Here is a 13,521-nt window from a genome sequence, read left to right as displayed (position 1 = left end):
CGTCTATACTGTTAATTAGAACTCTCTTAAGTGAGTATTTTCAATCATATACTACATAAGCAAGGAATAGTATAGTAGGTTACTACTCGTTATGCCATAACCTTTTTACATTAAATTGCCATGATGAATAAAAGAGAATTCATTTGCTGATGAAAAGCAATGAACTCTAACAAAAGCCAAAAATAAGCTAGCTAGGTAGTAGCCAAATAACGTGACACTAGATTCTTAATTTAATACACAACATCCTATATTACTATTAAAATCCAACAACCTAATTAAGAAATATAGTATCAACTACTCGTTTTAACCTCACACCCAATACTAATTTATACACGTAATTGTCGGTCATTATAAGCATCGAACCCTAACAACCAAATTTTAAATATAGGGTATATATGTACAACTACTAGTAAGAGTACTCAACCTCACGCCTAATGGTCAAGGCCAAATCTTATACCAAATTTGTGATATGACCATAGTTCATACGACTATTAGGTCACAATTCCTCTTTGTACCCTTCTCTTTTCCTAGCAATACCACTAATTTCCTATATGCAATTATTAAATCAATTTTTTTTATTTTATTTTTTTTTAGAGAAAAAAAAAATGAAGAAGGGCCAAAAGGCCCCAAATGGTTGTTATTATAAAAAGTTAGGTGGGCACTATATGTTCTCTGGGGTAGCCCCTTACAAATATTTGTGAAGGCTTCTGTCGGTGCATTCACCAAATACTTGTATTATTTCTTCCTTTGTTAATTGCTATACTAATCATCGACCCTTAATTAAGCTTAGTCTAATAGTAAGAATTGTGTCATTCAAGTTTAAGGTTAGGGTTTCATCTCGATTAGTAACAATTTGAAGTGAGGATCTTTACCCTTCCGATTTCTTCTACACTCAAAATACTTATTTTGCAATTAACTTGTGCGAGATTCTGACGGATAAATACATTTTTTTTGTCCTTTCTTGATACCTACCAAAGAAAATTGTTTTACTAATATAAGTGCTATTTCATAGTTAATGAACTCTATTAATCATTTTTTAGCAAATGGGTCCATATATTAAAATGATTTAATTACTTAAGGTGGGCCATAATAATCATATTAGTTATATTGTCAGTTTTTGTCACGTGTCACTATTAAAGACAGCTCCTGAAATAATCATATTTTCTGAATTAATTTTAATTTTATGTTCTTGGTGGAATGGTGGTTTACATGGTCGTTTCGCATTTTCCAATTATCAAAAAGCAAGTCAATTCCACAAAAAGTATAATTAAAATAAATTATTAAAAAAAAAAAAAAAAAAAAACCCAAAAAGAAATTAAAGGTGAAGAAAGATTGTAAAATGATTGGGTTTGGAGCATCTTTTTACGTACAAACCAACAATTAACCAGAGATAATATATGGTTTTATTTATTAAATAATGACCACTTTTTGGATTTAATATTGTACACGTTCTTTCTGCTAAGAGCCTAAGAGTATAAGCTAAGTACATGGATATGATGAATCTATTTTACAGTAATTAGAATAGAAAGTTATGTCTATTATTTATGCTTTTAGAAGGCTGCCGACAATTTTTTTTTTTTTTTTTTTTTTGTTACAAACTAATTTCTAGTAAATGCATAGTAGCCATTAAAAAAAACGTGAATGTATAGTAAATTACACATGAATGATTGGAATCACAACTTTTGGCTTTACAATCTCTAGTGTTGTGCAGAATATTTTTATTTATTTTATACTTTTCTTTATCTTATTATAGAATTTATGCAAATTAAGTTAGCTTAAAATTGACATAATGTATAGGTATACCATAATTCTTATATAGATCATAAGTTATACTCTAGTAGACTAGTACTCTACCCTTAATTAAAACATTATTTGCTAAATGAAAGATTATTATTGTCACATACACACGGTTTTTAGGAAATAAATTTTTCGCTAAACTACTTTGATTTGCTAAGAATATGGTGATTATCACATGAAATGACAACTTATGGCTGTTCTCTTTAGCACCCGTGTGATTTGCTATTTATTTTTCATCATCAATACATAATAGCAAAGTTGACATTATTGGTAAGATGTCACATAACATCTACTACACATATTGAAAATTATTTATATCTTAACAAGTAATCTATAACATAAGTTTCAGGGGCAACAAAATCAACTTAATTAAAAGTCGTTCATACTCATCAATAACAACTCTTAAATTGCAACTAAAGTAACTATATTAATCTCCATGTTCAGCAAAATTCAAAAGATATAATTTAATTTGACCTAATCAAAACAAAGAACAAGAGTTTTCATTACTTATAAGCATGTTCTATGACCTCAATTAGATCGTTGAATTTGGTATATTTTATGTTCTCATTATTGTTCATTTGATGACTTAAGGGAACTCGAATCCAATTTAATTCACATCATCATCTTAAAATTACACCATGATTTTACATTTGTTTATTTATTTTTGGTACAAATATCATGAAATTTTGTAGCCTTCTTTAATTTGTTTATCAACATGTTTTTAGGTCTGCTGTACTTCAATGGTAAATTAAATGGAGTTCATGCAACCTTATATATAGCAGTACTTGAAGTTCATTAACCAACTCATTTACTCAAGAGCCTTACCTATCTTTCAATCATTGTCAGTGCTAGCAATTTTGATTATTTTTTTCAGAATATGGACTTCCTAACTTTCAAGCAATTTTTAACCAACACTATTTAAACCTCTAAGATATGAAATTAGAACGACTCTCAATTCCGCCAAGAAAATTATTAAAAAAAAAAAAATCCAAAAATCTACACACAAAACTAACTTAATTTGTTTATTGACATTTGAAACTAACATCTTTGATGAAGTTTTAGTTTGGTAAAAATAGGATCTTTTGTTATTTGCATGTCCTTGTCTTAAGGTACAAATTTAGGTGCGTTATTAAAAATTCATTTTATCTAGCTCGTCTAACCGCACTAAGTCTTTAAAATATCCTTAAGTGTAACGCTTCTATGTGAGTTTCCTAGTCTCTTAGAATACATTCTAGAGCTTAAGATAACCCCACGTCTCTCAATTCTTGCTCCTTTACTTCTATAACAATTAAGTACATTGTTATAAATCTTTGTAGGGCAATAAGTATTTAAAGTCTTGTGTGACAATATATTAGAATGAAATCCTCGTTATGATTATGATTTTGATGTGCATAATTAAAAAAATAAGACGAGAGTGTATGGACAGACGTACAAGAGTAGGAGAAATTAAGACCTCTCCTTTAATCATTTATTATGCACAAATGCACAATACAATGCCGCATAGTATGATAAGAATGCTACCATACATTTTTCACTTGTATTTCCTAATTGCTAAATGGATCATTGATTACATTAATTAAAATGTATTGATTTCATTAATAAAGAGAGTTTGTAGCTAAGTACACTACCGACACTATTATTGAGCAAAGTCAAACTAAGAGCTATGCAAATTGCAAATTATTGGTACTTTAGAAGGAGAGAAATTCTATTGATGCTCACTTCACTTTTTGGTGCTACAAATTGGGGACCATATTGAATAGCTACTCATATTACTTTTTGTAGCCGTCATGAGCTCTCAATATTATTTTACTGGGATGAGCATAAAACTGTTAACCTAATTATAGCAAACTCGCAATTAACTTACTCATTTCAAAGTTATTGATTACAGTAATTTTTAAGGTCTCACAATAAGTTAATATAAAGATCATAAGAGTATAATAATTGATTAATTATACACAAATTTAAAACCTTCTTCTTTCTTTTTTTTTTTTTTTTTTCATTTTTTCATTTTTTTTTTTTTTTTTTTTTGATAAAGTATGGATTATATACAATCTTAGAACATAAAACTACAAAATTTTGATATTTTGATAAAAGTACAAAGGTCATGCATTAAGTACAACTGTACAAGTTAGTTGAATTATGTTATGATTGTTATCATGGCAGCAGCATAACCAATTTCTGGCAAAGACCACCATCTCTCTGATATTTTGACAGTTCAACTTTATGAGCATCACGCCATTACTGCGTATAAATGTCAAGTTTGAAGCTCAAATTTAAGCTTTTCAAGTCACAATTTCAACATCCCAAAAAAAAAAAAAAAAAAAGAAAAAGAAAAAAAGTCACAATTTCAACGAACAAGTTCCAACAAACATTTAGTATCCCCTCCTGCAATTCATAACTACAAACTTGAAATGAACATGTATTAAGAAAAACTATCTGTAGTACTTGCCACTGTTTTGTTTGAACTAAAGTTATAAGAGTAGATATAATTATGAGAACATCTCATACAAGACTTTGCCTTATGAACTTTGTGCACATAGAATAACATTACAATCTAAATTCGAAAGGAGTATTGATCTAGATAGAAGATCACTTTCTCCTTTTCTATTTCACTCTTCTATTTTATGGTTGCATTGTATACAGAGACATCGCAAACCTATTCATCTGTAAATTTCATCAAAATCCAAACACAGAAACAATACTATTAAGCTTTTCTCATTCTTTTATCATGCAAATAAACTTTGGACCAAGCTTAATTAACCATTTAACAGCATATAATTGGACATGATCAATATCAATATGTAGGGGAAAATAAGACACTGACGTAAGCTTTAACTTCACTCCTATTAAAATTCTTCCAACCACTAGTAAAAGCATCAAAAACATCAAAATGACGTTGACCCACTAACCCATATTACCAAACATTTCATACTCTGCGAATCGCATTAAATACACACAATATATAATCAAATATCTTGTCGACCATCAATCTCATAAAAAAGTCATCTTTTGATCTGCTACTAGAATTCTATAGATTATATTCAATGGAAAGAGGGCACCGCAAATAATGATATAGAGATCTCTCCAGCACACAAGTAAGATGCGTGAAACATGCCCACGGAATTGTACGTCAACCCCGTACAAGCCATCTGAAGTAGTGCATGGCCAGCAAATATTTTCATAATTTAGGTCGAGATACAAACATATAATTTACAATCAGGTACTCGAGGTACCATGTTTAACAAGCTCGGATGAATCTCTATGTAATTTTTTTTTTTATTATCTCTTCATATCACAATTACAAAAGACGTTTTCCTTACACGGAAATTACCTACTAGTCTGCTATTGAGGCAAAAGCATCAAAATCACAGCATCCACCCAATCGCGCAGGGACTGTATCTGAGACAGAAGGAAAATAATCAGTCATAATGGAATTTATTTGTTGATTGCAAAACTTAACAATGTCATAAGACCATGAAACCATGACTATACAAGTTTCACCAAAAAATTCTTAAGTTCTTGATTGAGGATGAAATTGTCCTCATAATATTATTGAACATACTACGTAGATCAAATCACCCATAAGAAATCATAATTCAAATCAAATATCTGACATCAGAAAATATGGAATTCCAGTATTTCCATCAGAATAATCAGATCCAAGATTTCAGGATCAAATTATGTCAGATACCATACATATTAAATAAACAAAGTATTACATTGTTTCTATTTTTTGGAGGCTGTGGAATATTTCAGCAATGTTGACAAATGTAGTATGTCTATGTATACTATGAACATCAAGCTGTCTCAAATTGTTCTCCTGAGCATAAGAACATCAAAGCAGGATGAACAAATTGAGACAGAGAAGGTGGTACATAATAGTGATATAACCATCAAACATGACATGCTCTAGCCCAAATCAGAGCCAAAGGTCTAGAATTTCAAAGGTTAAAATTTAAATACCAAACTGGATATCTAATATCCGAAATGCAACACTCAAAACATTAGTCCAGGTCTCAGATGTATAACAATTCATTTATTGAATAGATGCCGCAAAATTTCAGGCCGGATATCCCATCGATAATCAATCTCGAAGCGCGCGCGTATTCATGACTCAAACCAAGGGGAAGAGCTCATGGCAAAGGCATTGATGAAACAAAAGAAGCTGAATTCACGGTACACTCTAGCATTTGTTCTTCTCTTGAGCTAATGTGAAGATAGGGAAGAATATAATAAATTGGTTGCCTTAAAATCAATTTACAAATCAATTGATACGTTGCCTTAGATTACAAGCCTAATAAGCATTGATAAAACTTACTGAGTGTAACTACCTCACGATGACCCCTCAAGGAAAGCCATGTGCAATCTTATAAAACAAAAAACCCTGTAATCCACAAAGTTAATAGTTTCGGACATTCAGGCTGCATGAAAAAATAAGGGATAATGATCCTACTCAACCTATTTTAAGGCTCGCCAAAAAAAATAGCATACCCCTTCCTAAGGCATGAACACCCCCTTGAGTATGCGTCTTATGGTTTTCAACTTCATCGCAATCCCCAAAAGCCCCAGCTAGTGTAGGCGTTTTTAGAACGTCTCATTTATTGAGAAAATGAAAAGCTGCATAGAGGGGTCTAGACCAGCAAGTGAACTGTGACAATTGGATCCGAAGAGAAAAATTTAAACATGAGCAATAAGTCTATAACACGTTCCGATAAGAGTAGACTTGCTGGTTTAGTTATAAATGAGAGAGTCATAGACTAAGACATTTGGTACAGAGTTACAGACTTACAGAATGTCATGAGACTCATCAAATTCCAATCTGACTCACGACCATTACAAGAACCACAGAAATGACACCTAATAATCCACACTTAAACTAGTGGTGATACAAATTAAAATGAGAGGAATATTTAAAGCTGATGGTCCAAAATTGCTTTGCATATCCAGAAAGATATTAAGAATATTGTTTGAATTACATTGTCTTGACATTTCTTTATACACTTAAGAGCATGTTTGATAAGAGTGTTTTTGGGTTGGGAATGAATTCAATTAAACCATTACCATTACCAAGTGGTTGGTTAGAAGGTTTGGGTAAAAATGACCATTACCGAGGGGAAATGGTTTCCACCTATTTCTACCTCTCTAAAACCTAATGTAGCATTGTAGCAATTACCCTTACCCTCCTCAAACAAAAGAAAGGAGCTAGGTTTAAGTGATTTCTTTCCATGGTTAAACCAAACAAATGAATAGGTAAGAGTTAATCGGATCCTTTCTTCCCCCTAATTTATTTCCTTTCCACTCCATTTCCAATATGCATACCGAATGTCCCCTTAGTATCAGAACCCCCTACATTTATGACACAATACAATCAAGTCTTAAAATTTTCCCAATACATTCAGCTTTATTCATGTTCTAGTTCTTCCACCAATCCAAACAGATAATAATCTTCTATAGTCCAAAAAAAAAAAAAAAAAAAAAAAAAAAAAAAAAAAAAAAAAACGGATCAACATAGAAAATTCACCCTTTTTTTTTGAAGGAATTCAGACTTTGACTAATACAAATTTACCAGTTCGCCAAAAGGTACTTTTTCAGTACGTACTAGCCCTCTCGATTGATAATTTTATAGGAAAGAAGTAAACATAACAACAGCACCAGGAATCCCAAATGCTTTTCTCAATATAATATTGCTGTCAGCCCAACTTCTCAATAGATGTTGTCACCAAAAACTGGGAGCAAGCAGAGACAAATTTAATGAAAAGAGTTTATGGAGACAAGAGAGTGAATTTAGGGTATTAGATTTTGGGGGGAAAATTCATCTCATATGCAGATTACATGGCTAATATTATGCTAACCGGTGCCATTTTCATTGTAAAATCCCAAAAGGTGGTAGTTCTGTCAATAGAAAAATGAGATAAAGGTAAAGAAATTCAACAAGTGGTACCCAGTATTCCCACAAAGAAAAACATAAGGCATTGAGGCACAAGGCGATAGGGGGTAAGAGCTTTTTTGGGCCTGGGCGAGGCGTTTTCAATTAGGCGCACCTGAGGCGCCCGAGGCGCACAGGAGGCGCTTTTGAAGCAATTTTCTGCCAATTTTTTTTTAACTGGCGCGCCTTAGGCGCAACTAGGTGCTGCAAAACCCTTATCGCCTTAGTGCTCCTTGAGCTTTTTTATACATTGGGTTTGCTTGCAAAAAGATACATAAGAAAGGTGGATTATAGTTAACTCCCTCCGTCCCCTATTGATGGTCACTTTTGCCATTTTTGGTGACTCAAAATGTTAGTCACATTTGCTTTTTTCAAGTATCATTAATATTATTTTTTTACCAAAATTCTCTAACATTTGCAAAAATATTTGTGCAAATTTAACTTTCCCATGTAAATTTTACTTTCCCATGTACTTTGATTACTTTCTCTCTCTACTTTTTTGCATATCCAATGTAAATTTACTTTTTCAATGCACTTTCTTTATTTCTCCTTAATTCCCGTAATTTTTTAGCAAAAGTGACCATCAATAGAGGACGGAGGGAGTATTATATATATATAATAGAAATAAATACTACGTAAATTTTTAAATAGGAGTTTTTTTTTTTTTAAAAAAAAAAGGTTGTTTCTCACAACTTCTTCATATATTGCAATAGCTAATGATTTGGAATTAAAAACCTATACAAAGTTGGAAGAAAATAACAAAAAGTGATGCCTAATATGATGTCATAAAACCCCAATATGTCATAATTAATAAGAGCCATTTGGGAAAGAAATTTACACCACTTCAGTCTCACCTAAAGAAAAACTTGAACTCTCAATCAACAAGACAATCCCCACACTCTTCTTAACTCAATATTACTTCTTTCCAACTCCCAATAGTACACTTTACCATACGATATTTTATTCCTCCTATTCTCTTTGCCATGGATGATACAGAAATGACATAATCAACTCCCTCACACCCCCTCCCCCCCGGAAACCATTTAATTTGTTTAGCTCAAAATGATCATATATTCATTACCATGAACAAATTTATCAAGCAGCAAAGATTCAACAAGCAGATATTTAAAGAGGATGAAATGATTTGGGCTCTAAGACTAACCTTCAACATCTAACGCTATAAGTTGATGCAATGGCCAACATTATTCTCAGTCAGAACCCGAATGTGCAGCACATGGTGCTTGCGTCCTGTTGTCACTCAAATGATTCTCTTCAGGAGACGCAACAGAGTCAGCCCCATGTTCGGTAACAGGGTCTCGAGCTTGACTGCTCTCAGAACTGTCAGATACAGACTCATTGCTGGGTCTCCCATCATCCCTAGTTTCCAGACGTTCCATCATTCTAGACACAGTTGCAATTCCAGCATTCACTTCTCTCCTTACTTCAGAACCAATATCAGTCATAGGAGAATTGCGAGAAAACCATCTTTCCTTCCACCCTCTTGTACTCTTGGAGATAGACTCTTTGTACCTATTCAAAAGATCAAAGATTATTAATTAAGAGGTTTAAAAAATATATCAGCTTGAAGGTCACTGAAAATTAACATGCTTAGTACCTAGAAGACATCGCATTAAGCCGAGACTTAAGAGTTTCTGAAAACGTTTGGAGATCAGATGGACCAGCTCTATCTTGACTTCTTGGAGAAGATTGACTGGGAGAACTTCTAAAACAATGAGACAGAGTACAGGTATTAAAATATGATGATTGAAATGGAAAAACAAGTGAAATATATTTTTCTTTTCCTTTGTAATCTTATTTAAATGTGTGTGTGTGTGCGAGCGTAGGGGGGGGGGGGGGGAGTGGGCAAAATGATCATATGCTGAGAAGGTCACAGCACTAACCCACTGTCTGAGGGTGATGCACGACCGGCACTAGTGCCAGAGGCAGAAACCATGTCTGTGTGGCTTGAATAATTCGGTAAGGATAGATGCGGCGATGCTTCTCCTCCAATTCTGAGCAATGAAGGCGTAACAACTGAACTGGCTGGAGTAGATTCAGTCTGCCCTCCTTCAGGAAGAGAGACAGAACCAGTCTGGCCATCAGGTTGAGCAGAGAACACCAGAAAATGTGGACGGCCTTGAGTGGAAGATCTTCCTCTATGGCCTTCTCTTCTAGCAAAATGACGAGCACGGCCCATAGCAGCAGCAGCAGCTAAGTGCTGAATTATGCGCTCCTCCAATTCAGCATCATTAACACCAACAGGCAACTGCAATGCATGTACATGTGCGTGAAGAGAAGTACAAGGAAAAGTCCATCCTCAAGGAAAAATTGGCAACAAGGTTGATGATTGAAAGAGTTGTCTACTTACATGCTGTATCTCAAAATTGCCTAGCGCTGGATGGTGAAATATTGCTGCATTTCTCGGTGGGTTAAGCCTGATGTTTCTCTCCTGTACTACAGCATCTAACAATTCTTGGCTGCAGAGAGTCAAAACATTAAAACCAAAAATGGTGAGAAACTTTCTAGAAAAACCAAAAGCATAATTAGACAAAGGGATTATAGCACAAACCCTGTAGGATCCTTCAAACTGATAGGCTGCCAACACATTGGGCACTGAGAACTTCTCTGACACCTGCAAGGAATATAAGGCGTATACATCTAAACATCAGTGTCTATAGCAACCGCTTGAACTAGAACAAAAGCAAGTTACACGAATAAGATTTAATATTACTTGTATATGCTTTTTCAAGACTAATAAAACACGATTTATCCTTGCCGGAAACATATATCACAACAACTTTGCTAGCCAACACACTTGATTACAGGTACTTACAGACACACCCGCAAATCTAAGAGCTGTACTAGTTCCACAATCATAATAAACTGTTCACATTAATTACTACTGAAACTATAATCTTAGCTGAGAGAATATAAAATATTTCCCACATCCAAAAAATAGTACATACTACGCTTCTTTGCTACCACATACTGCAATTCCAGGACAATCACTTAAAACAAGGAGAAGGTTACACAAGATCAAACTCACAAAAGACAGCAGCACCAATCCACAATCCACAATCCACTGACATTTTTCATTCTACATTTCATCACAAAGCCAATTCAACAATGTGAGGCAGAATAAAACAGCCGGACAGCTAAACTCCTAATCTCACCCGTCATCCCAAATGAATAACTACTCAAATCATTCAATTATGATAATGTTAGGCTCTGTAATACAAATACAAATGCAATAACTTGATGGACCCAAACACCCGGTAACTTAATGAACCCTCCCCCGCCTCGGAAAATGAGCAAGCTTTATCCAATAGAACATCTTAATGATAATTCACAGTTGCACAATACATGTTTCATGTCATATCATAGCACCGCGCCATACTTTCTATTGTTTCTCATTTCCAAATGAGGCCGAAACCAAACCCTAATGATTCTACAAACACAAAACACAAAAAACCAAGCATGATTACCATTCGAGAATACACTGCAGATGAAACTCGTGCTTACATCCCGTCACCTGCGAGTTTAAAAACGCATTAATTCACAAATCAGCTTTAAACATTGCATAGGTTCCAATTCACAGAAATTAACAAAGAATAAGCACACAACATATAATTACCGTTGAAGGATCACTATCACAGAACTCCTCAAGACAAATACTACAAGCATCATCACAAGCTTCTTGAATGCCACCTTCTACGAAAGCGGCAGCCGACGTTAATTTCGCCTCCTCCAATTTCTTGTTCTCCTCCATTGGAGCCTATCAAAACCCCCAAAAAACCTCAAATTTCAGATAATCACAAAATAAAATCCACAAAAACATCCAAATATTTCTCCAACGATTCTAAATCACAACATCCACGTAAAAACAACTAAAATAATCTCAGAGTCAACTCGAATTATCCATCCAAGTAAACACAAGTCAATCCAACCGATCAAATTCAACAAACTAAAACATAAACAACAATTACAGCACAAAACAGCTAATTCAACCTAATATAAACCTCAATAAACCCTAAAATTCGGAATTAATACCAAAAAAAAACAAATTAAAAAATTTACCTCCATGAATTTCAATTACTAATGAAATTAGGGCAAGATAATCGATTGAACAACTTCAATTGAAATTCAGAAATAGATCGATAGATAAAAAGATGAACACAAATAGATTGAAGGATAGAAACCCTAGAGAGAGAAAGAGGGGAGGAGAGAGAAAATGGAAGAAATGAAGAATATGGAGATGGTGAATAGTGGAAGAGGAAAAGGGAAGACTAGTCTACTTTAGTTCATCTTTTTTCTTTTCATTTTCTTTTTTTGTTTTATTTCTTTCTAAAAATCCATTTTTTTTATTACAGTAAAATATAAAACGCGGTGTTTTAAGCCCACGGAGTATCAAAGCTAGGTCATTCACTCAGCTTCTTCCACGCGTCAATTTTGTTTTATGTAACAATCATCAAATTTCTCATTTGTCAATGTTTATTGATTATTTCTTGGGTGGTTTGTGTCATGTTTGCTAAATGTGTTTATTTTTCTTCTTTTCAAACATAAGTGTCAATTACCAGCAAAATTAAAGTGCATAACTTGTCAATGTTTGCCTTACTTAGTTTCCACGATGTTTGGGTTTTAACTTTTAAGCCTCTTAAAGAGTTAGAGAGTGTGAGTATATTTGATTAAGGGACTGTTTTCATTGACTGAACTCAGCTGAACTGAAGTGAAATGAATATTTTATAAGAGAAGGAAATTAGAATCTGAACTGAACTGAACTATGCTGAACTGAACTGAACTGAGCTGAGCTTAACTGAACTGAACTAAATTTCAACGTAAGAGAACGGGCCCTAAGCGTTGTTCTCTTTGATGAAAATAACAATTTCAATAAAAATCAGCAAAGTGATAAATATAAGTTTTAGTAACTTATAATTTATTTAAATTCAACAAAAAAAATTACCATCACAAATTCATAGGAAATCATTGTTAATTTATTATCTCAACTTGTCTATAATATATTAATATGGTTGGTCATTATACACATAATCATCACTAAAAATTTATGTAAAATTTCAAAAAATCTAACTTGTTAGCTTTCAAAATTTTACAGTAATATTTTTTGTAAGTAATGTTTCATTGGTTCAGATAATTAAGTTTATATATAAATTAAAGAATTGTATTACCATCATATGCACATATAACCTACATAAATAAATGATATAAAGGATTAAGGATGGTTGAAGATTTATTAGTAATGAGAGTGAGGGATAGCTCAAGTGGTTGAAGTTTCCCTCTCAATTTCAAAATATCCTTGGACCTTTTAAAAAAAGGCTTCACATGTTTTGCCTACGTAAAACCACAAATTGGAGAGGCCATCATCATTTGTAATTTTCGCACACTTGCAGTATATATTAAGTTTGGCTTAATTAATTAGGTTATGTTGGATGTGATGTGATATTGCATTAACATGGTATCTTGAACAGCTTTAAGCCTCTAACAGTGGCATGATGCTTGGAGAGGTTAGTACTCCACTATAATGAGTAAGAATTTGTCCTATCTTCAAAAGCAATTTACACGATTTCAATATAGTCTCTTATTAGGGCATCGACAATACAACAAACCTTTAAGAGGTTTGTTCACTTGACACGTCATCATTACACAAACCTCTTCCCTAACAAACCTTTCATCAACAATAGATAAACATATTTACAGGTTTATGTAGGGGACCCACTATCAATACAACTCATTAAATTTACACAAAGTCTTATATGGTGGCTGCCATACGATGTGGCCATTCA

The 13,521-nt window shown here is 33.3% G+C and overlaps 1 protein-coding gene across 5 annotated transcripts; it reads right to left on the bottom strand.

Annotated features, from left to right (window-relative positions):
- Positions 1-4,920: 4,920 nt before the first annotated feature.
- LOC145616386 (E3 ubiquitin-protein ligase RHF2A-like) lies at positions 4,921-12,031 on the bottom strand. 5 transcript variants are annotated; one of them, XR_014107636.1, is made up of 10 exons: positions 11,801-12,031; positions 11,358-11,498; positions 11,209-11,255; positions 10,293-10,355; positions 10,092-10,200; positions 9,625-9,989; positions 9,339-9,446; positions 8,886-9,253; positions 6,116-6,445; positions 5,408-6,003 (listed from the first exon to the last, which is right to left on the bottom strand). XR_014107636.1 is itself a non-coding variant. In XM_081671096.1 (9 exons), exons 1-8 carry the CDS (start codon positions 11,804-11,806, stop codon positions 8,932-8,934), a joined length of 1,158 nt encoding a protein of 385 aa, XP_081527222.1. In that variant the 5' UTR covers positions 11,807-12,031; the 3' UTR covers positions 4,921-5,196; positions 8,886-8,931. The 5 variants fall into 5 exon arrangements, 4 of the variants coding, with proteins under 4 accessions (XP_081527222.1, XP_081527219.1, XP_081527220.1 ...); XM_081671096.1 differs by lacking the exons at positions 5,408-6,003; positions 6,116-6,445 and adding an exon at positions 4,921-5,196 and having other exon boundaries at positions 9,339-9,443; XM_081671093.1 differs by lacking the exons at positions 5,408-6,003; positions 6,116-6,445 and adding an exon at positions 4,921-5,196 and having other exon boundaries at positions 11,801-12,030.
- Between the last annotated feature and the right edge of the window lie 1,490 nt (positions 12,032-13,521).

The sequence above is a fragment of the Chenopodium album genome, chromosome 26 (assembly GCF_948465745.1).
Source record: "Chenopodium album chromosome 26, dcCheAlbu1.1, whole genome shotgun sequence".
Taxonomy (NCBI): Eukaryota; Viridiplantae; Streptophyta; class Magnoliopsida; order Caryophyllales; family Amaranthaceae; genus Chenopodium; species Chenopodium album.
Note: the sequence above shows the minus strand (reverse complement) of the source record. Positions and strands in the feature narration are given on the sequence as shown.

Coding starts and splice junctions, on each gene's coding strand:
- LOC145616386 (XM_081671094.1), bottom strand. Junction 9,990..10,091: donor GCAATTTTGAGATACAGCAT/GTAAGTAGACAA, acceptor CATGCATTGCAG/TTGCCTGTTGGTGTTAATGA. Junction 9,254..9,338: donor CTTAATGCGATGTCTTCTAG/GTACTAAGCATG, acceptor TCTTTTGAATAG/GTACAAAGAGTCTATCTCCA.